At 43.1% G+C, this 24,175-nt stretch overlaps 1 protein-coding gene across 1 annotated transcript in view; it reads left to right on the forward strand.

Moving 5' to 3' along the window:
• The first annotated feature begins 2,419 nt into the window (after positions 1-2,419).
• LOC124624930 (turripeptide Pal9.2-like) overlaps positions 2,420-24,175 on the forward strand; it is an 81,878-nt gene continuing 60,122 nt past the window's right edge. Inside the window, exon 1 of the mRNA XM_047149139.1 lies at positions 2,420-2,506. Within this exon, the coding sequence (XP_047005095.1) occupies positions 2,464-2,506 (43 nt within the window). The 5' untranslated portion in view covers positions 2,420-2,463. The remainder of the gene's footprint in view (positions 2,507-24,175) is intronic.

Below are 24,175 nucleotides of genomic sequence, written 5' to 3' on the forward strand. Positions count from 1 at the left end.
GTACTCGTAGGGATTTACGGACAGCCCTGCAAGATTCGTGGAGTCAATTCCCTTCAACATTATTTCAGACATTAGTCGAGTCCATGCTACGTCATGTTGCGGTACTTTTGCGGGCTCGCGGTGGCGTACACGCTATTAGGCAGGTGTGTCAGTTTCTTTGGCTCTTCAGTGCATTTACAATAGTGACTGTTGACGATATACAGGGTGGTCCATTGATAGTGACCGGGCCAAATATCTCACGAAATAAGCATCAAACGAAAAAACTACAAAGAACGGAACTCGTCTAGCTTGAAGGGGGAAACCAGATGCCGCTGTGGTTGGCCCGCTAGGTGGCGCTGACATAGGTCAAACGGATATCAACTGCGATTTTTTAAAATAGGAACCCCCATCTTTTATTACATATTCGTGTAGTAAGTAAAGAAATATGAATGTTTTAGTTGGACCACTTTTTTTCGCTTTGTGATAGATGGCGCTGTAATAGTCACAATCGTATAAATACGTGGTAACACGTAACATTTCGCCGGTGCTTCGTGGTACATTACCCGTGTTAAAATGGACCGTTTACCAATTGCGGAAAAGGTCGATATCGTGATGATGTATGGCTATTGTGATCAAAATGCGCAACGGGCGTGTGCTATGTTTGCTGCTCGGTATCCTGGACGACATCATCCAAGTGTATGGACCGTTCGCCGGATAGTTACGTTATTTAAGGAAACAGGAAGTGTTCAGCCACATGTGAAACGTCAACCACGACCTGCAACAAATGATGTTGCCCAAGCAGCTGTTTAAGCTGCTGTCGCGTCTAGGACGCACATCAGTAGCAGACAAATCGCACGAGAATCGGGAATCTCAAAAACGTCGGTGTTGAGAATGCTACATCAACATCGATTGCACCAGTACCATATTTCTATGCACCAGGAATTGCATGGCGACGACTTTGAATGTCGTGTACAGTTCTGCCACTGGGCACAAGAGAAATTAAAGGACGATGACAGATTTTTTGCACGCGTTCTAGTTAGCGACGAAGCGTCATTCACCAACAGCGGTAACGTAAACCGACATAATAGCACTATTGGGCAACGGAAAATCCACGATGGCTGTGACAAGTGGAACATCAGCGACCTTGGCGGGTTAATGAATGGTGCGGCATTATGGGAGGAAGTATAATTGGCCCCCATTTTATCGATGCCAATCTAAATGGTGCAATGTATGCCGATTTCCTACGTTATGTTCTACCGATGTTACTACAAGATGTTTCACTGCATAACAGAATGGCGATGTATTTCCAACATGATGGATGTCCGGCACATAGCTCGCGCGCGGTTGAAGCGGTACTGAATAGCATATTTCATGACGGGTGGACTGGTCGTCGGAGCACGAAACCGTGGCCCGCACGTACACCGGATATGACGTCCCCGGATTTCTTTCTGTGGGGAAAGTTGAAGGCTATTTGCCATCGTGATCCACCGACGACGCCAGACAACATGCATCAGCGCATTGTCAATGCATGTGCGAACGTTACGGAAGGCGAACTACTCGCTGTTGAGAGGAATGTCGTTGCACGTATTACCAAATGCATTGTGGTTGATCGGACATTATTTTGAGCATTTATTGCATTAATGTGGTGTTTACAGGTAATCACGCTGTAACAGCATGCGTTCCCAGAAATGATAAGTTGACAAAAGTACATGTATCACATTGGAACAACCGAAATGAAATGTTCAAACGTACCCAGGTTCTGTATTTTAATTTAAAAAACCTACCTGTAACCAACTGTTCGTCTAAAGTTGTGAGCCATATGTTTGTGACTATTACAGCGCCATCTATCACAAAGCGATAAAAGTGGTCCAACTAAAACATTCATATTTCTTTACGTACTAGACGAATATGTAATAAAAAATGGGGGTTCATACTAAAAAAAAACGCAGTTGATATCCGTTTGACCTATGGCAGCGCCACCTAGCGGGCCAACCATAGCACCATCAGGTTTCCTCCTTCAATCTAGACAAGTTTCGTTCTTTGTAGTTTTCTCGTTTGACGCTTATTTCGTGAGATATTTGGCCCGGTCACGATCAGTGGACCACCCTGTATACGGGAGAAACTGGTAGCTGGTAGGATTAAGAAAATATTGCTATAATACGGGAGATCCCTGAAAATACGGGAGAGTTGTACTCAGTACACACTTGCAGCCTATCCTAGCCTGGCAAAGCAGCGCGCCTGTTGCCTTCTCCAGCCCAGCTGAGGCCGGTGCGGCAGCAACCCGTAGGGCCGGCCGGCTGTCGGCGGCCGAGCTGGCTGCGCTCCTTCCGCGCGGCGCGAAGTTTGGGTGGCGGGGAGCAAGGTCAAGGAAGCTCCGCCGCGTGACGTCACGGGCCGGCCGCGGCCGCTTATGTTGGGCGCGCCGAGCGGGCCGCGCCAGTCCGCGGTTTGCAGCCGGAAGGTGCCAGCGAGCTGAAAGCAGACATGGCCGCAGCCAAGGTGGCGCTCTGCGTGCTCGCGCTCCTAGGTGAGTGGGCGCGTCGCCGCCGAGTACAAGCCGGCATCGAGGCTCCGGGGCACACTGCCGCTCCTGTCACATAGTCATCAGTCCGAAGACGAGCTTCACCAGGCTCTCCGTGCCAGTCTCACCTTGTTCAAATCTTGTACATGTGCGTAACTGCTGTGACCTACATCCAATTGAACAGGCTCCATGTTCAAGCCTTGGTCTCCTAGATTTCTTAGCCCCTCCCCCATACACACATTTTCCTCCATTACCAAATTGACTATCCCCTGATGCAGCAAGGTGAGCCTTACCGAATTCTGCCTTAAAACTCTTTTCGCCCCTGTTCAATTCGTGACATCCTACATACTTACTCAGGCTACCTACCTAATCTTCAGATTTATTTTGTGGAATCTTCTGCTTTTCCTATTTGTATTGTTTATCGTCCAGGCTTCACTGCAACATACGGCTACACGCCACAGAAATATCTTCAGAAGACTTACAAACACTTAAATTTATTTACAAATAACGACATTCTGATAATATTGGAGACGTCACCGGTTTTTCAAATGATTGTTTACGCTACATTCACACAGAATTCGAAAAGAAATTCCCATGTTGTCCTACTTGTTTTTCGGCCTATTTTTCCGCAGTTGCAATTATACAACTGATATAGGTTATATATCATCTTTTGGTACTTTAATAAAAGCCTTAAGACCAAAAGTGTTCCGCTTTATTTAAACCTTCTTCAGTGGTCGCTGTAATAATATGCTTTTTCTTACAATTCTGTTTGCTAGGATCACGAACGGGTCCTAAGCTTTAACTCACCTACTATTACCATTACTTGCCTTTTTTTTTGTTTACTACATTTTTTAGGTTATTCTTCACGTATTGGTTAGATTTTTATTCATCAGTACTTTCACTGACACGAAATTACGTTTCGGCCATCGCTGACCATCTTGAAATCACAACACGGTTGCAGTAGTTCGATCTAACCGCTGAGGAAAATTTATTGCTGAAAATAAACCATTAAAAAAACCAGCACTTGAATTCGTATTAAATGTTACCATTGTCGTCTTTTTTGGGATGATTTTATTGTTATTGCAAGTTTGCATTTTAAATCAGTTTTTATCTTCTGCCATCGTTAGTTACTGTGTTGCCCAAATAGCAAAACTAGTCTGCTACTTTCAACTTCTCAGTTCCTAACCTAGTTCCCTCTGTATCACCTTACCTTATCCGACAGTACTCTAGCACCCTTACTTTAATTTTGTTGATGTTTTTATGTAACTTCTGCTTGAGACTCTTATCTACTCCTCCCAATTGATCTTACATGTCATTTTCGATAACTGACAGAATTACAGTGTTATTGACAAATCTCGAAATTTTTATTTTTCTGCGTTAATACCTTTCCTTAGTTTCCTTTTCTGTTTGTTGAGTGTACAGATTGAATAGCATGTTTGAAAATCTCCAAACATGCTTCACTCCTCGATTACTATCTCCCTCTCTTGCCCTTCGACTCTCATAATTGTGGTCTGATTTCTACACAGGTTCTATATAATCTTTCGCTACTAGTATTTTACTTCTGATAACTTCCGAATTTCAAAAACTTAATTCAAGCCAACGGTGTCAATAGCTTCTTTTTTTAAATCTACAAGTGCTATAAATTTGGATTAGTCATTATTCACCCTATGGACGAATTCTCCTTGAGGTCCTTAACTGCTTTTCCCTTTTGTATATCCCTAATCCCTCTTGAAGCATCTTTCATGATTCAGTTTGTTCTCACCGAACTCTACAGCCATTTCCTGTTTCTACTGTCAGTTATCCTCCGTAACTGTCTTTTGACATTTATCCTTTTTAATATCTCCACATTCCTTAATGTGGCTTTCCGTTTCACACTTTCTATTTTCCTCGTTAGTCACATCTCAAAGCTGCTCGTCGCCTCTTCATCGATTTTCAGCAATGTATAACAGTATATGCCAAGTGAAACACTTCACCGTTTGCTTAATTTGTCCTGGCATAAAGGGCAAACACGTGATGAGTGCTGTCTGGTCTCATCCGCCACAACAGTAGTGTTGGTGTCGTACTACTAATGAACGTTACAACAAGCACGCTCTTTAAGATCAAGCACAATGTGTGTGTGTGCGTGTGTCTAATTTATAATATACAATCTGATTGCACTATCTTGTTTTGTCAAAATACCGCAGTCCACCACACACCATTAGGTGGCTTGCGGAGTATGATGTACTCGTAGACGAAAGGAATGTAACATTAAATCAAATTGCCTTGTAGTTAAATAATATTTTCACTCTCACAGAGAAAGCAGTTGTTTTTCCAACGTGCTGCACCTTTCACACGTATTCTTTGCTTAAGAGAAGGTAGATGATGTTTTTGAATATAGGAAACGAGTGACATCTCTGCTTCGTGGATGGTATTTGCATTGTAAACAAAAGCATCACATCCAAAGCACATGTCTGGAGCTGCAACTGACACGAGGAATTTTATGAAGTGTTTATGTGCCACGGTAGTTTGCGTATAATAAATGTGCTGCTTGCACTGAAAGAGTTGTCCATTGCTCTGAAAACGCATAAGGACAAAAATAATACTAAACACCGTCTACCGGAACACATGTTAGTTTGCATAGGTGTTACACTTCATATCTGATCAAATGCAGGCATGTTAGTATGTTTTAGTTATCAGCAGAACACCTAAAGTGGCACTAAATACTCAAATATTGTTGTCTAGTGCAGCAGCGGGCGACATGCTGTTGACAGAAGCATTACTATAATTAAAACTGTTAGCAACGTACTTAACGTCAAGCTTGCATCTCCATTCGTGTCCACACATTACGCCAACTCGCCACATCCGCCGCGCTTGTGAAAGAGAAAGGAAGGCTGAGGTTTGACGACCCGTCGACGGAAAGTTCATCTGAGATGGAGGGCAAGGTCTGACTGGGAGACCTCTTCATGTGAACCATCCCAGCATTTAACTTAAGATATTAAAGAAAATTGAGAAAAGCCTTAACCCAGATTGGTTGCTGGAATTTGAACCTCTCACCTCCTGTATGAGAGTCTGTTGTCTTAACCACTTCTCAATTTGTCTAGTTACGCTGATTGCATTCCAATATGCATTTACTCATCACCGCCCGCTGATGTTTTCACCTTCCTCGACGTCCTTTATATCTATTCGATACTCACTGCATGGCGAAACAGTGAATACAGGACGAACAGCCGGCCGGTGTGGCCGAGCGGTTCAAGCGCTACAGTCTGGAACCGCGCGACCGCTACGGTCGCAGGTTCGAATCCTGCCTCGGGCATGGATGTGTGTGATGTCATTAGGTTAGTTAGGTTTAAATAGTTCTAAGTTCTAGGGGACTGATGACCTCAGAAGTATAGTCCCATAGTGCTCAGAGCCATTTGAATCAGGGCGAACAAAATAAAACTATCCTGGAAAATACTCCGTGCACCTTAACACCGGCAACCCAACTTGGGGGAGATGGTGGTTGGTGGGTCACGTCATCCGTAAACAGCCCGTTTCAATCTTGTCCAGACATATTCGATAGGGTTCATGTCTGGAGAACATGCTGGCCACTCTAGTCGAGCGATGTCGTTATCCTGAAGGAAGTCATTCACAAGATGTGCACGATGGGAGCGCGAATTGTCGTCCATGAAGACGAACGCCTCGCCGATATGTTGCCGATATGGTTGCACTATCGGTGGAAGGATGGCATTCACGTATCGTACAGCCGTTATGGTGCCTTCCATTATCATCAGCGGCGTACGTTGGCCCACGTAATGCCACATCAAAACATCAGGGAACCTCGACCTTGCTGCACTCGCTGGACAGTGTGTCTAAGGCGTTCAGCCTGACCGGGTTCCTTCCAAACACGCCTCCGACGATTGTCTGGTTGAAGGCAAATGCGACATTCACCGGTGAAGAGAACGTGATGTCAATCCTGAGCGGTCTATTTGGCATGTTGTTTGGCCCATTTATACCGCGCTACATAGTGTCATGGTTGCAAAGATGGACCTCGCCATGGACGTCGGGAGTGAAGTTGCGCATCATGCAGCCTATTGCGCACGTTTGAGTCGTAACACGACGACCTGTGACTGCACGAAAAGCATTATTCAACGTGGTGGCGTTGCTGTCAGGGTTCCTCCGAGCCATAATCCATAGGTAGCGGTCATCCACAGCAGTAGTAGCCCTTGGGCGGCCTGAGCGAGGCATGTCATCGACAGTTCCTGTCTCTTTGTATCTCCTACATGTCCGAACAACATCGCTTTCGTTCACTCCGAGACATCTGGACACTTACTTTGTTGAGAGCCCTTCCTGACAATGCGGACGCGTTCAAACCGCGGTAATGACCATTTTGGCATGGTTGAACTGCAGACAATGCAAGCATGTACCTCCTTCCTGATGGAATGACTGGAACTGATCGGCTGTTGGACAACTTCCGTCTAATAGGTGTTGCTCATGCGCAGTTGTTTACATCTTTGGGCGGGTTTAGTGACATCACTGAACAGTCAAAGGGACTGTGTCTGTGATACAATATCCACAGTCACCGTCTATCTTCAGGAGCTCTGGGAACCGGGGTGACCCAAAACTTTTTTTGATATGTGTGGTTAACTATTTATCTCGACTTGTTGGTACACAACTGTTTTCGACGTTGAACCACGTCCTTACGCTGAAAAGTCCAATAAAAATAGATTAACTTAGTGGCAGTGAAAGAACAGATTACTTTAGACATGTTGTTGAGCCGGCCGGAGTGGCCGTGCGGTTCTAGGCGCTACAGTCTGGAACCGAACGTCCACTACGGTCGCAGGTTCGAATCCTGCCTCGGGGAGGCGTAGCTTCAAGCGCCGGCATGTCAGCCTAGAACGTAAGTGCAGAGAAGTCTTCGAGACACCGTCGGTCAATGGTACGCTGACTAGTACGACACCACGACAGGAGCGGCACCTATACGAAGAGAATATAAGCGCCGCTCCAGCCAGCCTCGGGGGCACTAGGAGAGCCGCACTGGAAGACAAGCCGTGACTTGTGATCTATATCAATTACTTGCATGGAAATTGTATATATCGAGGGACATTGATTATTTGCGTGTCGCCATTTGCGAAAGTTAAGTATTGTCAATTCAATTTAATGTAATAAACTCCATTAATAATATTTGCTTGAATGTTGACTAGCTATCCTAAAAAACAGCTTCCTAATCACCCTACATTAGACGAGTGGGCAGGATCCCACATCTTTTACTAGAAATTATTAAGGCAATGATTTATTCAAGAATATGTGGGCGCTCTTGAAATAACCTAGATTGCAGCTCATGAAATTTACTGTCAGCTGCAGGAAATTTTTGTTCGGGAGACCAGGACAGCAGAGGAAATAAACATCAAAACTCGAGCCACCAAAAGCAAAAACTAAACTACAGTTTAAGTAAAATTAATAAAAAAAACGCTGATCGTCGAACATGTAGATCTTGGAAGAAACTAAAACATACAGGGTCAGTCGTAAAAGCCTTTTTCAATCGCATGCCGGCCGCAAGTATGGTAAGGAATTCTTCTGGTTGCGTTACATCCGTCCACCAGAGCCGCTGGATGGTGGTCGGTGTATGTGGACGTGCAGAAGTATGAAATTTCCTGGCAGATTAAAACTGTGAGGACGGGTCGTGAGTCGTGCTTGGGTATCTCAGTTGGGAGAGCACTTGCCCGCAAAAGGCAAAGGTCCTGAGTTCTGGTCTCGGTCCGGGACACAGTTTTAATCTGCCAGGAAGTTTGATATCAGCGCACGTTCCGCAGCAGAGTGAAAATCTCATTCTGATGCTGAAATATGTCTTCCCAATGCACTCCGCAAGTGGCCGGTGGGATTTAAATTGAGGGAACGGGCTGGCAAGTCTATTTGCCGAATATCCTCTCGTTCAGAGACCTGCTATCTCTGCGCTGTTCGGTGCGGTCGTGCATTGCAACCCATAAAAATGGAGTCAGGGCCGAACGCGTCCCTGAAAAGACGCACGTGGGAAGGAGTAGTGTCACAATGACGCTGACCAGTGAGTGTTCCGTGTTCAGAGATTTGGATGTCAGAACGCCCATCGAACGTTATGTCTCCCCACTTGGACCACCAAAATGGTGGATATCAGTAAGCCCGTCGAACATTATGCCTCCTCACTTGGACCACCAATACCATCACTTTCGACACTGTTTCTGGGTGCATTACATGTTCCCAACTCTTGCCATATGAGGGTACGTCCAACATTGTCCAACATGATCGTGGTCCTGATGTCATGGTTGGGAGAGGTATAATGTTGCTCGATCGTAATGAGCTCTAAATCTTTGAACACGTTACACTCACCGGTGTGACGCTGTAGTCGTTCCGCGTGTGTTTCTTTTCAGGTGTGCATTCGGTTCTGACTCCATGTTTACATATGAGAATGCTCGGTGGCATCGAAAACTGAGCATATTAAAGGTCTTGGAACGACAGAATATTCGGCACAGTGACCTGCCCGTTGTCCCAACCTTCTCACCGAGCATGTGTGGCATGCGTTGGGGAAACATATTGCGGACGTCCACATGCACCAACGACCACGGGAGTGGAGGACTGGACCTCTCTGTCAGAAGAAGTCCTTACCGAACTTGTCGCCAACAAGAGAGCCCGTTGCACAGCATGCATTGCTGTCCGAGTTGATCTCACACCCTATTAAGAACCATGCCCCGCCGTTTTAATGTCGAGGGAATCATCATGAACCGCCGTGGTTATATGGTTATCTTTTTCGAATAAAAGTGTCTTTATGTTCGTCTTATTGCGTATTTGTTTCACTTCACTTCTGCACTATACTGTAGCAGTCTTTCTAAGTATGGCCCAAGTTTCATCGCGCTATGTTACTGACACATCGTGCTGAAATCACTTTAGTCTTCGAGTTCTGTACACCAGTGTACGTAATTGTACACTTCGACCACAGGCTCTGGCGAAAGCACCGAGTAACTACTGACAAACCCCCCTGATGAGAGCGATTACAAATAAGTTTTGTATACTAATACACAGGAGGTCGCTCTTGAGCTGTGATTTCGTGCACTGCCACAGACTCTGATATTCGCCGTATACTGTCGTTAATCAGCCTGTGCATGATTGACATACTTGGCACTTCACGGAATTTCTAGCTCTCTCTGCCTAATACACGCTATTGCTGCACCGTGTTATCTTTGCCTGCTCATTGTGCTCAGTGTATATTTCTGCATCGTGCTGGACAAACGCTGAATATTCATGAAAGCATGAAAATAACTTACCTAACCCGGGTAGAGCGATATTATTTACCTACCGCCACAAGATTTAAATCAAGCCGGAATGTGAATCCAGATCTCCTGCGAAGTTCTCCTACTAGGTATAGGACTGGCTCCTCTGGGTATAACAGTATCGAAGGAAAAACATACACACAGACACACCCACACAACCACCCACCCACCCACCCACCCACACACACACACACACACTGGCTTCAGTGGTATTAGTTATCCCAGACCATGACTCGGAACTGGGTCTCTTGCCTATCAAGAACAGTTGGTTTAACCAATTAGGCCTTAATTTTTTGTATATCATTTAATGTAAATCTTCGTGGCCGGATGGGAATTTGAACCATCGTTCCCTACAACACGAGTCTAATATCTGCCATTTAGACTTTTTATGTATTCCTTCATTTAGACCTCTTCCTTTTCCTCGTCATTTGGTATTTATGGCGATAGTAGTTCACTAGTAAATCAAACGAAATAAGTTCGAGGAAACTGTCCTCTTGTTAGCTGTGACGTCCATCCGCAGGTGTGTCATACGAGCAGAGATGAATGGGGGTGGGGTTACATCAGTGAAACTGAAACATGAATCAGACCTAGCGGACGCTCAGGTAGTGCAGTTTCGTAATACGAATGTATTCACTTATCGCCATAGATGAGAAACACAAACTCAGGGATCATATTGAATGTTAGCTATATACTGATGTACCAAAACGTTATGATCATCTCATAATAGCGTTGTTGGTTCACAAACAACGCATTACAGCAGGTATACAGCGTTGCATGGATGCGGTAAGTCCTTGGTAAATTTAGAGAGGTATGTGACGTCAGACATCTACGCATATGCCCAGCAATTCCCGTAAATTACAGGCCTATGTTTAATAGACGCGAAGCTGGCGCCCGATACCGTTCCCCTTGTTTTCCTTCGGGTTCATGAACGTGACAGTACTGCCGCGCCTCCCAAACACCAAACTTTAGCAGAATTATAGCTTTGCGATACGGACAGTTATCCTGCTGGAAGGTGGCATTGCTGTCAAGGAAGACATCACCCATGAAGTGATGTATATCATTGTCAATAACGTTCAAGTTGTCCATAGCTGTCATGGCGCTTTTGATTACCACGACTCGTACACAGAAGCCCAAGTGAACGCACCCACTTGCCCCTAATTGTATAAAAAGCTCCCACCGACTGCGGTGTACCGCGTTCGGCTGGTTGGCGGCGTTACCGACGAGACCTGGCGTAACAAGACACGTGATTCCTCCAACCAGGAGGCACGCTTTCACTGATCCACGGTCTAATCTCGATCATCCCGTGCCCAGTGCAATCGCAACTGACATTGTGTTGCATCAACGTGGGAAACATAGCGGCCCCAGGTTCGGCAATGTGTGCTCAGCTGTGTGCTCCGAAACACTTGTGCCTGCACCAGCGTAGACCTCTGTCGTCAGATCTGCCACGTATCGCCGCCTATCCTGTTTCTCAGAGAGGGCAAGCGTACGACCACCGCATTCTGTGGTGTAGTCTGCACGACCAACAGATTGTTGCGTACTGTTCCACCACTCTTCGACCACTTTCCGTACATGCTAATGACAGTAGCGCGCAAATAGCCGACCAGATTCACAGTTTCCCAGAAGCTCTCTCCCAGGCGCCAGGTCATAACAGTCTGCTCTTTGAGTTATACATGCAGATTGAAGCGAGATTTGAACGCAGTTCTATTGCTCACTACGGTGATGCGTTAACCACTACACCACCCTAGCAAAGTGGTTTTGCACGGACTACCGTAGCACGCCTCTCTCCTCAATCCAAATTCCCATACATCGTCAGCCCACTTGGTACTCACCCTGAACTCGAACAACATTGCAGAGGCTTTCCAGCTGCACTGGTATAGCACCAGCGCATCGAATGAAAGGGGAATCCTGCCTGAAACCCAGGCATAGCTGTTTAATCAAATGACACTGTATGGCTCCAGAGACCTTTTCAAATCTCAACCATCTGTGGTGTATATAAGCTGAGTGAGGCGACGAATGAAGATTTGTACCAACGCTAGGATCGAGCCTCTGCAATGCTGTTTCAGTTTATGGGGAATACCAATTGGGCTGAGACGTGAATGGGAATTTGGACGAGGAGAGATGTGTGAAAGGGTAGTCCGTGCAGTTGGGCACAGCCACTGTGCCGGTCCAGTGTACTACTTAGCGAGTCTGCCTAGAGTGCAGAAGATCCGGATTCGAACCCCAGCCCCGGTACAAATTTTCATTCGTCAATTCAGTCTGCGTATGTACATCATAGATGTTTGAGACTTAAAAAGGTCTTTGGAACCATATAGTTTCATTTAGTCTGCACTCTGTCGCTTATGTCAATGATTTTCTCTGTTTGCGGACCATGTCGTCGCTAGAATATTTCGCCATTCGTCTTTGCTTCACTTATATACCTTCCTCACCGCAAGGCCACCAGGGTTCAAATGGCTCTGAGCACTATGGGACTTAACTTCTGAGGTCATCAGTCCAGACCACCAGGGGGTATTCAGTCTTCAGTGGGGTAACTGTCCATGTCACGAGGCCAGAAACGCGCTGTAGTGGTTTGGGGAGCATGATAATGAACTCGCATTGTTACCTTGGCCACAATTTCATCTGATCAGAATCCGATGGAACACATTTGGGACGCTATCGGACGCTAGCTCCGTGCCCAGAAACCACCGGTCCGTAATTTACGGGAATTGCATGACGTATGTAGACATCTGGCGTCACCTACACATACCTCTACAGACCTACTAAGGACTTGTCGAATCCACACCAAGCAGAATCGCTGCTGTATTGCACTCCATAGGTGGACCAACGCGATATTAAGCCGGCCTTCATAATGTTTTGACTCATCAATGGATATCTGAATTATTTGTTCCTCAGTGTACTGTAAAACAGTGGTGTAGGCCTTAAAGCCACTAAACTCTGACGTTAAACACGTGGAGTGAGATACTAGGGTCGGCCGTGGGAGTGGACTTCCGTTATATAAGGCGTAAGATCATCATGTAGCAGAACTATCGCTAGACGTATATTACAGCTGTCGTAGTGTGAGACGTAGTGTGAGACGTTGATAGAGTAGTTCATGTATGTTCATATGTGTGTGAATTCATATGGACCAAACTGCTATGGTCATCGGCCCCTAGACTTACACACTACTTAAGCTAACTTATGCTAAGAACAACACACACACCCATGCCCGAGGGAGGACTCGAACTTCTAGCGGGAGGGGCCGCGCAATCCGTGAGAAGGCGCCTCAAACAGCGCGGCCCCTGCTGTGGTAGACTGGAAATCCAGCTGCTTAATTTAGGGATGTACATTTGCGACTTGTGTAGAAATATTGTTTCCGCGGCGAAAGATTTCATGAAGAGAAGAGTTTCTGACAAATTGCTGTGCGGGTTCGTCGATTAGATAGCGTCAGGCACACGGAAATGTTATAAACTGTTAAAATGGCACTGGAATCCGAGATTTGCAGTGGTTATATAAATTACTTTAATAGAAATTATTAAGGCAATGATTTACTCAAGAATGTGAGGGTGGTCTTGAAATAACCTAGATTGCAGGTCGTGTTATTTACTGTCGGCTGCAGGAATTTTTGTTTGAAAGACCAGGAGCACGGTCTCGGCAACACGAAAAGGATAGAAGGGAATACGCACATAAAACGTCCAGTCACCAAAAGCGAAAACTGCATTAAATTTTAAGTAAAATTAATAGAAAAGCGCTCTTTTTCGGACATGCAGTTCTCGAAAAAGACGAAAATGTGCAGGGCAAGTCGCAAAAGCCTATTCGAGATGTATTTCTCTTCAATTTTAGAACATTTTTCGTTTATTTTTGCGAGAAGTTTCATCGCCAACATTAATGAGGGTTATGTCACTGGGCTCGTGTTTTTAATCGGCTTCTAATGCCGATAAAACAATTGCACCGTTCTATTGAAACGACGATGCTTGTTTCAAAATCTCAACTGGACCAGAGTAAAGAGGATTAAACACGCAACTAAACTGCGTGGCCCTCTGAGTACCATCATTTTCCGAAAATTACATTTCAGTGTCTTGAACCGCAGACGAAATGAAGAGGGTGTTCTATCTCACGTGATTTACACTGTTCATCAACGAAGAAAGACACTGTGTAGGTAATTTCGAAGTAATCCACGCAGTATGTTTCTCCATCTATAATTACAAGCAGTAAAAGCTCCATGAGACGTCATGTCATAAATTATATTACCCTGTGTGTTTCACATCTTCATGTATTGTCACGTCATTTTTTAACTTTTTTTTGTCTTTGATTCCAGGAACTCAGTTCTTTTCAGCCGAAAATCAAAGGAGATGGGTGAGGGAGGCCGTTGAATTCTTAGCTGCAGTGCTTGTGTAGGGTTTTCCTGTTCTGAACTTTGTCTAATATCTGACGGAAACCAACCCTAAAGCATCACGCCAAGTGGAAGATTGGAAATATTTTAGATGTATTAGTTTTAAATGGCTCCAGTTATTTGGAATACGTAGGAGAACTAATTTATTTGTAGCGAGACCGTAAATTTGCTGAGAATAATTTTTATTTGAGACACTACTGGCCACTCTTGGCTCCAAGAGCCAGTTTCAAGTGGAGTTGAGTGTCCAAATCATACGTTAAGCACCAGTACGAGTGAGAAAATATCTACATCTACATCTACGTGATTACTCTGCTATTCACAATGAAGTGCCTGGCAGAGGGTTCAATGAACCACCTTCAAGCTCTCTCTTTACCGTTCCACTCTCTAACGGCACGTGGGAAAAACGAGCACTTAAATTTTTCTTTGAGAGCCCTGATTTATCTTATTTTATCGCAATGATCACTCATGTGATCCCTATGTAGGTGGGTGCCAACAGAATGTTTTCGCAATCGGAGGAGCAAACTGGTGATTGAAATTTCATGAGAAGATCCCGTTGCAACGAAAAACGCCTTTGTTTTAATGATTGCTACTCCAATTCACGTATCATGTTTGTGACACTATGTCCCCTATTTCGTGATAATACAGAACGAGCTGCCCTTCTTTGTGCTTTTTCAATGTGATCCGTCAGTCACACCTGATGCCGATCCCATATCGCACAGCAATACTCCAGAATAGGGCGGACAAGCGTGAAGCAGTCTCTTTAGTAGACCTGTTGCACCTTCTAAGTGTTCTGCCAATGAATCGCAGTCTTTGGTTTGTTCTACCCACAACATTATCTATGTGATCGTTCCAATTTAGGTTATTTGTAATTGTAGTCCCTAAGATTTAATTGAATTTACAGCCTTCAGATTTGTGTGACTTATTGCGTAATGGAAATTTAGCGGATTTCTTTTAGTACTCATGTGAATAACGTCACACTTTTCTTTATTCTGGGTCAATTGCCACTTTTCGCACCACACAGCTATCTTATCTAAATCATTTTGCAATTATTTTTGGTTATCTGATGGCTTCACAAGACGGTAAATCACAGCATCATCTGCAAACGATCTAAGACGGCTACTCAGATTGTCTCCTATGTCGTTAATATAGATCAGGAACAATAGAGGGCCTATAACACTTCCTTGGGGAACGCCGGATATTACTTCTGCTTTACTCGATGACTTTCCGTCTATTACTACGGACTGTGACCTTTCTGACAGGAAATCACGAATCTAGTCGCACAACTGAGGCGATATTCCGTAGGCACGCAGTTTGGTTAGAAGACGCTTGTGAGGAACGGTGTCGAAAGCCTTCTGGAAATCTAAAAATATGGAATCAATTTGTCATCCCCTGTCGATAGCACTTATTACTTCATAAGTATAAAGAGCTAGTTGTGTTTCACAAGAACGATGTTTCTGAATCGGTGCTATGTGTCAATAAATCGTTTTCTTCTAGGTGCTTCATAATGTTCGAATCCATTATATGTTCCAAAACCCTACTGCAAATCGACGTTAGTGATATAGGCGGATTACTCCTACTTCCCTTGTTGGCTATTGGTGTGACTTGAGCAATTTTCCAGTGTTTAGCTAAGGATCTTTCTGTGAGCGAGTGGTTGTATATAATTGCTAAATATGGAGCTATTTTATCAGCGTACTCTGAGAGGAACCTGACTGGTATACAATCTGGACCCGAGGCCTTGCCTTTATTAAGTGATTTAAGCTTGGTTTCGCGGGTTACATTGTAAGGAGGCAGAGAGATACTTTTGAGTTGTCCTGTAGTACATCACTGTCAGGATTATGACATCGTGAAGCGTTATGAAACTGGTGAGTCGTGCGTAACACGAGCGTAAACAGACAAAAGTAAAGAACTAGCGCGTCTTCCAGAAGCGACAAATTCAGTGTACACTTGAGCGGCCAAGGTGCGTTTTCCTCGCGGCTTACACCCAACCGAAAGGTAAACTCATCGCGTCCGTGCTGCGTAGATGGAGGCGCCTGATGAACGCTAACCGACGTTATTTGGTCAACGCGCTACCGTGTATTGACTCGTCAGCGCCACTGCTATTCTGCACGTCGGCGCGGTAGTGAAAATTCCACTCGGCGCGCGTAACTTCGTGCCGGGAAAGAAAACGGTCTCAATATCAGCATTAGTCGAATACAATGACTCGCCCACAGCTAGCAAAGAAAGGGGTTGTGTGTAAATTTTTTTCGTTGCCACTAATGCTTAACCATATGGCTGAACACGACCACTGCAACATATTGCAGTAATCTGACAGTTATTTGTTAATTACATTGCCAGTAAGCACTGGGATGGTGCGTAAGTTCGTAACGTTTTTACGTAAGTGGAAACACAGTAGATTCACATAAATCGTTTTTAGCGGAAGACCTTGTTCGGAGCGCATTTTCATTCGGAAAGGGAGTTGCTTGAATGTTGTTTGATAGAGAGCGGAAAAGGTGAGAATCTGAGGGTGAGAATCTGAGGATGTGCGATTAGGTGAATAGCGCGTGCAGAATGACTTCCCAAGCCAGTTCCTGTATAACGTTTTTTTTCGTCATTGTAGCAAACTGCGGGCGGGCATTACCGTGGAGTAGCATCATTTTACGCATTCTTCCTGGTCGTTGTTCTTGGATTGCGTTTGCAAGACGTCTCAATTGTTGACAAGTTACACCTGGGGGAAGCGATTCGTAATACACCACACCGTCGCTCTCCCACCAGATGCATAACACTATATTTTGTGGATACACGCAGTTCTTTGGACGGGGAGCTGCTGCTTTGTTTGCGCTCAACCATTACTTTCCTTTCCTTTCCTTATTTTAGCAAGAAGACACCATTTCTAGACACCAGTAACGAAACAGAACTGGAATGGTCGGTGTTGTTCACAAACCAGTTGGTGACGAGCAAGCAGAGATGCAATTATGGTTAATCGCTGAATTTTACGTTTTGGTTTAGAGCATGCAGTATCCGTGCGCCCCATTTTTTTAACCTTTCGCTTTGCATGAAAATGTGACACGAGGGTGGAGTGATCTGAGCACTTCACATTTCTCACGTACAGTGACGTGGGTCGTTGTGGATTAATGCGTTTAAACGATCTTCATCAAAGCTTGAAGCTCTTTCTGAACGTGAAGACTCACTAATATCAAAATGATCCTCCTCAAGACGAGAAAACCCTTTTATTGCCGCGCTTTGTCCAGTGGCATTATCCCTATACGCGGAGCGGTTTCACCACTTGCCACTGCACTGTCTAACGTCCACAGCTCCACTGTCTCTCAAAGTGACGATATGTCAACCCTTACAGCAACAGTGCACTACAAATAAAAAATGACAATCGATAAATGAACTCATATAAAACGGATTACCAACACGCGAAACAAACACGCTGGGAATTTATGCACAAACATATCATTACTCAGTTCAGCGTTGCGTAATGATAATTTGAAGATGTGGCGCGAACCGAACGTTTTACACGTATCACGTGTACATTATACGGAAACAGAACTTCATTGTAAAGTACAGCGGAACACATTTAATGCCTCTAAGGAGCAAATAATTACTTGATGAGTGGAGTTGGGGTACGTGGATGTTAGAAGTTCCAAAATCGCGATATCGCTATTAGGCAGTATTCTTCCTGCTTCCACGAAAATTCTAAACAGTTAATATCACAAATTGGTAAATTCTAATAATCTTAAGTGTCAAACGAAAACACAGAACTGCAGAGAGATTCCTGTTCATAGAATGTCCACACAACATTTTTACATGTCTTACGAGAGGCAGTGGTGACTATGGTGCTATTTCAGGGACAATGGTCACGAAAGGTAAAAAGGCTATCAAAAAAGCTAAGAGAACATTTATGTTTGATCTTACTGATATAGAGTAACTACCAACCTACTTGAACGTCGAACTGAGAAGATTTAGTTTCTATGAGCGAAACGCAGGAGAATTGCGTTTAAAACTGAAGGAAGCTATAACTCGTGGTCTAGAAAAGTAAATTCCAATTAAATTAATGCAAAATTAAAAAGACAAGCCCTAATTTAACAGTACTATTTGTAGAATGTTGCGAAAGCTGAGACTATTACACTCTCGATTCAAAAGAGACTGCAACGAAACCGATAGAGAAAATTGGATAGGAACTCATGCAGACGTAAGAAGGGCCAAGTATGAGGCCTATAATAATTTTCACTGTCAGTTCTTGGAGAAAAAAAATCATTGGAAAATCATAGAGAGATCTGATCATACGTTAAGTCAATGAACGGATCCAAATCTTCCATTCAATATTTTTTGGGACCGTCTGGTGCTGAAAGTGAAAGCAGCACATAGAAAGCAACACTCGTCAACACTCGTAAATTACGCATTAAAAAATTTATTTACGCATGGGGATACTGCCATAGCAATGTTTGACCGATACACATACTCTCAAGTGACAGATACTAATGTTAGCAACCCCGATACTGACTTCTTTAAGTCAACACTAAATTCCAGGTAGATTTTACATTGAACAAGTTGCGTAATTAGATCATTTTCTGGGTCACGCTTATCGAGAATACGAATAGTCCTGCGTAACTAGAAAAAAATGCACAAGTCACTCATGTGTACAAAAAGATAAACGAACAGATGCACAACACTACAGTACAATGTTCTAAGCCCAAACATTAACGCTCCTGTAGGAAAACAATCTTCTCAAAAAGAGAGACGCAGGATTCAGGAGAAACCAGTCGTCTGAAACACAGCTTGCTTTATTCATACGCGACATCTTACGAACAATAGATCCATGTGAGCAGGAGGATTCCGTCTTCCTAGACCTCTGGAAAGTGTTCGACACTGTGACATATTGTCAATTACAAACCAAGCTACGATCATACGGAATATCGTCGTGAACATGCGATTGCCTTGATGAAAATTTGACTAATAGGACCCAGTACGTTACGCTGGACGGTGAATGTTCTAGAGAATCTAAAGTAACATCAGATAGAGGAAAGAATTGTCGATGCAAGACTGCCACTAAATGCGAATAGATTTGAAGAAAATTTCTACTTCGTGTAATGGATTGCACCTCCCATTAAATGTGGATAAATGGCAGTATAATGCACACAGAAATGAGAAATATGTGAATAATATGAGATTAGAAGATTAGTGGCGAACATCTTGAGCGCGTCACGTCATAGTAACATGTAGGGATAATGTGGTTCTGGGAAAGTTCAGTTCATCTCTAAAGGAAATCCGGTAGACGATGCTAGTGGGATCAGTTGCAGTGCGTGCAGTCCTTATCAGGCAGACATGACATGGATGCATGTCCAAAGGAACAGGCACTGCGGCGACTAGCCGGCCGGGATGGCCGAGCGGTTCTAGGCGCTACAGTCTGGAACCGCGCGACCGCTACGGTCGCAGGTTCGAATCCCGCCTCGTGCATGGATGTGTGTGATGTCCTTAGGTTAGTTGGGTTTAAGTAGTTCTAAGTTCTAGGGGACTAATGACCTCAGAAGTTAAGTCCCATAGTACTCAGAGCCATTTGAACTGCGGCGATTACAGCCGTTATGAAATGAGTTCGCAATTGCGAATGAGGACAACCTTCAGCTGTATAATGGAATGAGGACAATGAAAATTTGCGCCACACCGGGACTCGAACACGGATTCCCCGTTGTTTTTTTTTTTTTTTTTTTTTTTTTTTTTTTTTTTTTTTTTTTTTTTAGCGGTCGCCTTGCCATTTGTATATCCGTCACGGCTCTGTCCCACACTCAGATTTCCATATGTCGTGTATGTTTAGGTCTGGCCGTGAGTCGTGCACGGGTACCCAAATGGTAAGGCGACCACTCACAAAAAAAACGGGGAATCCGGGTTCGAGTCCCAGTCTGGCGCAAATTTTCATTGCCGTCATTCCATTATACAGCTGAAGGTTGTCCTTATTCGCAATTGCGAATCCATTTCATGTAAAGGAAATGTTCGGGGAAATTAATGGGAATCCTTGGAAGAAAGACGATATAGGTCTTCCGAAAGCCAGTTGCGTAATTTTAGGGAACGGTCGTAAGGAAAGACTTGGAAGAAGACTGTGATACAGCTGGGTGCCACCACTACATGTCTAGCGTGGGGATACTCAGAAATCGATAATGGCGATTTAGATGAGAACAGGAACATACAGAAAGTAGTTTTTCCCTCACCCAGAACCCAGGTAGACCAAGGTAACAAACAGATACTGGTAAGCTGTGCAATGTGTCCTCCGCCATTCACTGCACAGTGGCTTGCGAAGTACACAGGTATATGTATATGAGCAATAGTGCAGCAACAGTGATTTGCTGTGATCTCTATTTTAGAAATTTAATGAGTGACTACGTAATTTAGCAGCGTAGAAGCCATAATCATGTCATATGCAGGGTACCCTTCCAACCACTTGGGTCTCGAAAAGTCACTGCAAACTAGTGGGTAAGCCTACGAACGACGTGAGTGACGCAACGCTACGCGCACCTCTCGCCAAGAATATTTACGAGCCACTTGTCGTCGCCGTTAGGAAATGCGTGCAAAATACTTTCTTTTGCTGGTAAAGTTAAGTACTCTCAGCTATGCGCAGCCAGGGAATCCCCTATTACCTGCTTTTCTTTCACAGACATCTTAATGTTACTCATGTGACTGTGGGAACTTTTGTATTCCTTCTCGACGGTCTAATGTATGCGAATATGTAACTAAAAATAGAACGGACTCAAAATTAGGAGGGACTTGTATAGTTCAGCAGACAGAAATTACAAAAAAGGCATTACAGTCTATAATATTTCCTTTCGCACCGCCATTATCTCACCATGGTCGCCATCAGAAATTTAACATCCACTGGTCTATAACTATCTGATCTAGACAGCCTCATACATCACTGTCTTCAGCGATATGCTGAGCTCCTCGAACACTTAGGTTTAGCTACTTTTGCTCGTCGTATGATTGATATTTTATAGTTGTCGACAGAAACGATTCAAACCCCTAACGTATTCTGGCTATTTCTACTCGAAGAAAGCAGCGTACATATAACTAGTGCTTGATTCGTAAACAATCAGGTCCAGATACTATGACCTAACGGGCGTATTCTTGTTTTTTTTTTTAATTTAGCTGCTTAAGACGTTATTTTAATTCCTTTTTTTCCATCAGGGGTAAGGTACAGAGTATTGTCACGTACCGTCACAAATCAAGAACTGCATACAACACTAGAACAAAGAAATGGCTTTATACCGTATTTTTGAAGTTGTCAGTGCTTTAGAAATCAGTGTGACATGGGACAGCAATGTTTTTTGACGATTTGCCCAATACCCTAAAAAAAGGGAATGTTTTAAATCTAACCTAAAATCATTTCTTCTGCATAACTGTTTCTTAGTTAGTGACTTAATTGCACATTCCATAGATCATTTTAATGTTTTTTTTGTGTGGAAATGATGTGGAACGATTCAGTGTACATGAGTAGTGTTAACATGAATGAACTCATTTTCTTTATCATATTCATAATTACACTTATAAAAGATTTTTTTTTCTTTACGGAATACCAGTTTTTAAGTAGAAATTCGTGCATGGAATAGAAAGAGTTGTCCAGGAGAAATAATTTTAAATTAGATTTAAATTTTGCTTTTCTACCTGTCAGACATTTTATGTTATTGAGTCAATGAAAATAAAGGTCATTTTTCCCTCTATTGTTGTAGGTATGGACCTCAATGTTCTTCTGAAACTGTGAGGGATTGCTTATGAGAAATTTAATTAGTGAATGTGTGTATTGCGACGGCGCAGTTAAAATGCCTAGCTCCTCGGAGACGTACTTACATGACGTTCATGGGTGAACTCATATTATTCTTACTGCTCTCTTTTCTGCAATCAGTACTTTCTCTGTAAGTCGTGAATTACCCCAAAAAAGTATTTCATAAGACATTACTAAGTGGAAATGTGCAAAATATGTCAGTAGGTTAATTTTTTATTTTCAACACTGGAAATTAAAAGAGCAGAAGTAGATGAACGTAATTGTTTGAGAAGCTCAGTAATATATTTCTTCCAGTTCAAAATTTCATCAACATGTACATCCAAAAAGTTGCAGCATTCTACCCCACTGACTGACTCCTGGTCATGTGCTACATCACTTGTTGGTGTGACTATCTGTTAGACACAAGTGAATATAAAGTATTTTTTACAAAATTTAGGAATAGTTCAAATTCAGAAAACAACTTAATAATTCTTTGGAAAACATTTACAATCTCTTCTGTGGCATTCTCTATAATGGGGTTTGTGATAAGACTAGAATTATCTGTAAAAAGTACCAGGGGCGTTTCTAGAAGTCGGTCAAGGGAGGGAGGGGGCTAATGGGAGGGGGAGGGGGTTTGGGGGAATGGAATACCGCTTAACAAAAGGAGAGTTGTGGTCCTCCACCGACAAATTGTTAAAATTTGGTGTTGCTTAAAGTAGTTTTTGGTAACTGTTTTGGAGTTCAGGGTAACAGTGTATATTAATAAATAATAAAACGCCCATTTTAAGTTAAATGATATTTGTTAGTTTAGATGGTAAGCTATTTGCTGCTCTTATTCTTTTGCTCAAATGTGTTTGAAGTACATTGCAACCTATATTGATACATAATTACAAAAAAAAAAAAAAATTATGATTGAATCTGTTGGAGTAATATATTCACTGATTTCTGAAGTCATTTTATCCAGTGTAATATAATACTCAATTGGGAGGGGGGAGGGAGTTATAGGCCCCATAGCCCCTCCATTGCCGCCGCCCCTGAAAAGTACGAATTCTGCTTATTGAGAGTTAAGTGGAAGGTCAGACACATATATAAGCCATAGAAGTGGACCCAAAATTGATTCTTGTGGGACTCCCTTTGTGATTCCTCCCCAGTCACTAAAATTTCCTCCCGCGTCAACATTGTTTGAATTATTCAGCACAACTTTCTTCATTCAGATGGTTAAGTATGATTGTACCAGCTACGTGTAAAGCCATTTGTTCCATAAAACTTGAGATTTTCTATGACAATAAAATGATCTGTACGGTGATACACCTGTGAAATATCACGAAGAATAACAAGTGGTGATATTTTATTAGGCTTGTGATATTTAGCGAGTGAATGTGCAAACAGTATTCTCAACTGAGTAATCCTTCTGGAATCCAAACTGTGACATGCTAAGCAAATTACTTCTACTTAACTGTGAGACTATGCTTGAGTGTATTACTTTTTTGAATATTTTAGAAAAAGATGTCAATAAGGAAGTCGCATCATAATTATTTTTTTGAATATTTTAGAAAAAGATGTCAATAAGGAAGTCGCATCATAATTATTTAAGTCTTTCTTGTATTCTATGAAGGGGTTTAACAAGTGCATATTTTAACTTTCATGGAAAAATTCCCTGTACCGGTGATGCCTTCATCTATCACTAAAGACATTAAGTGAATTTTTATTTAAAATTGGTAGTACGTAAAAAAAAAACAAAAAACTAATTTTAACCGTAGTTGCCTCTTCATTAACGATAAATGTAGGCCAGTGTTTAGGAACAGATAAATGGTCAGCATGTAGCCACTCAGTGAAACTGCTCGTGTATACATATTCTGTAAATTTACTTGTCCCATATTATGTCAATAAATGTATGGAGCATGTAACTAACTGACTAGTAAATTAACTAACATCCATGTTGCCCCCCATGTTTCTAGTGTCATCTGCCCACCTTCCATAAGGCCGTCGTCTCGGCCTTTCCTTATGTCTAACATTCAGCAAAGAAATTGCTTGGTTCCACCTACCATACGTTCGGCTGTCTACCTGTCTTGTCGACCACCATTTTCATTTTCATTACTATCGAAACTGCCTTTTCCACTCTAATTCGTTCCCTGAAGTATTGGTTTGTTTTGCTCTCTATCTACGATCTCCCAACATTCATTTCTCAATCGCTCACAGAAAAATCCTCAGTTTTCGAACTGTTTTTGTATTAAAAGTCCATGTCTCACCATCAAAGGCCAAAACTGATATTACACACTGATCGTAGAGCTTCACTTCCAGACAAATTGGAATTTGGGAAAGCT

This window comes from Schistocerca americana, chromosome 1 (genome assembly GCF_021461395.2).
Source record: "Schistocerca americana isolate TAMUIC-IGC-003095 chromosome 1, iqSchAmer2.1, whole genome shotgun sequence".
Classification (NCBI taxonomy): domain Eukaryota; kingdom Metazoa; phylum Arthropoda; class Insecta; order Orthoptera; family Acrididae; genus Schistocerca; species Schistocerca americana.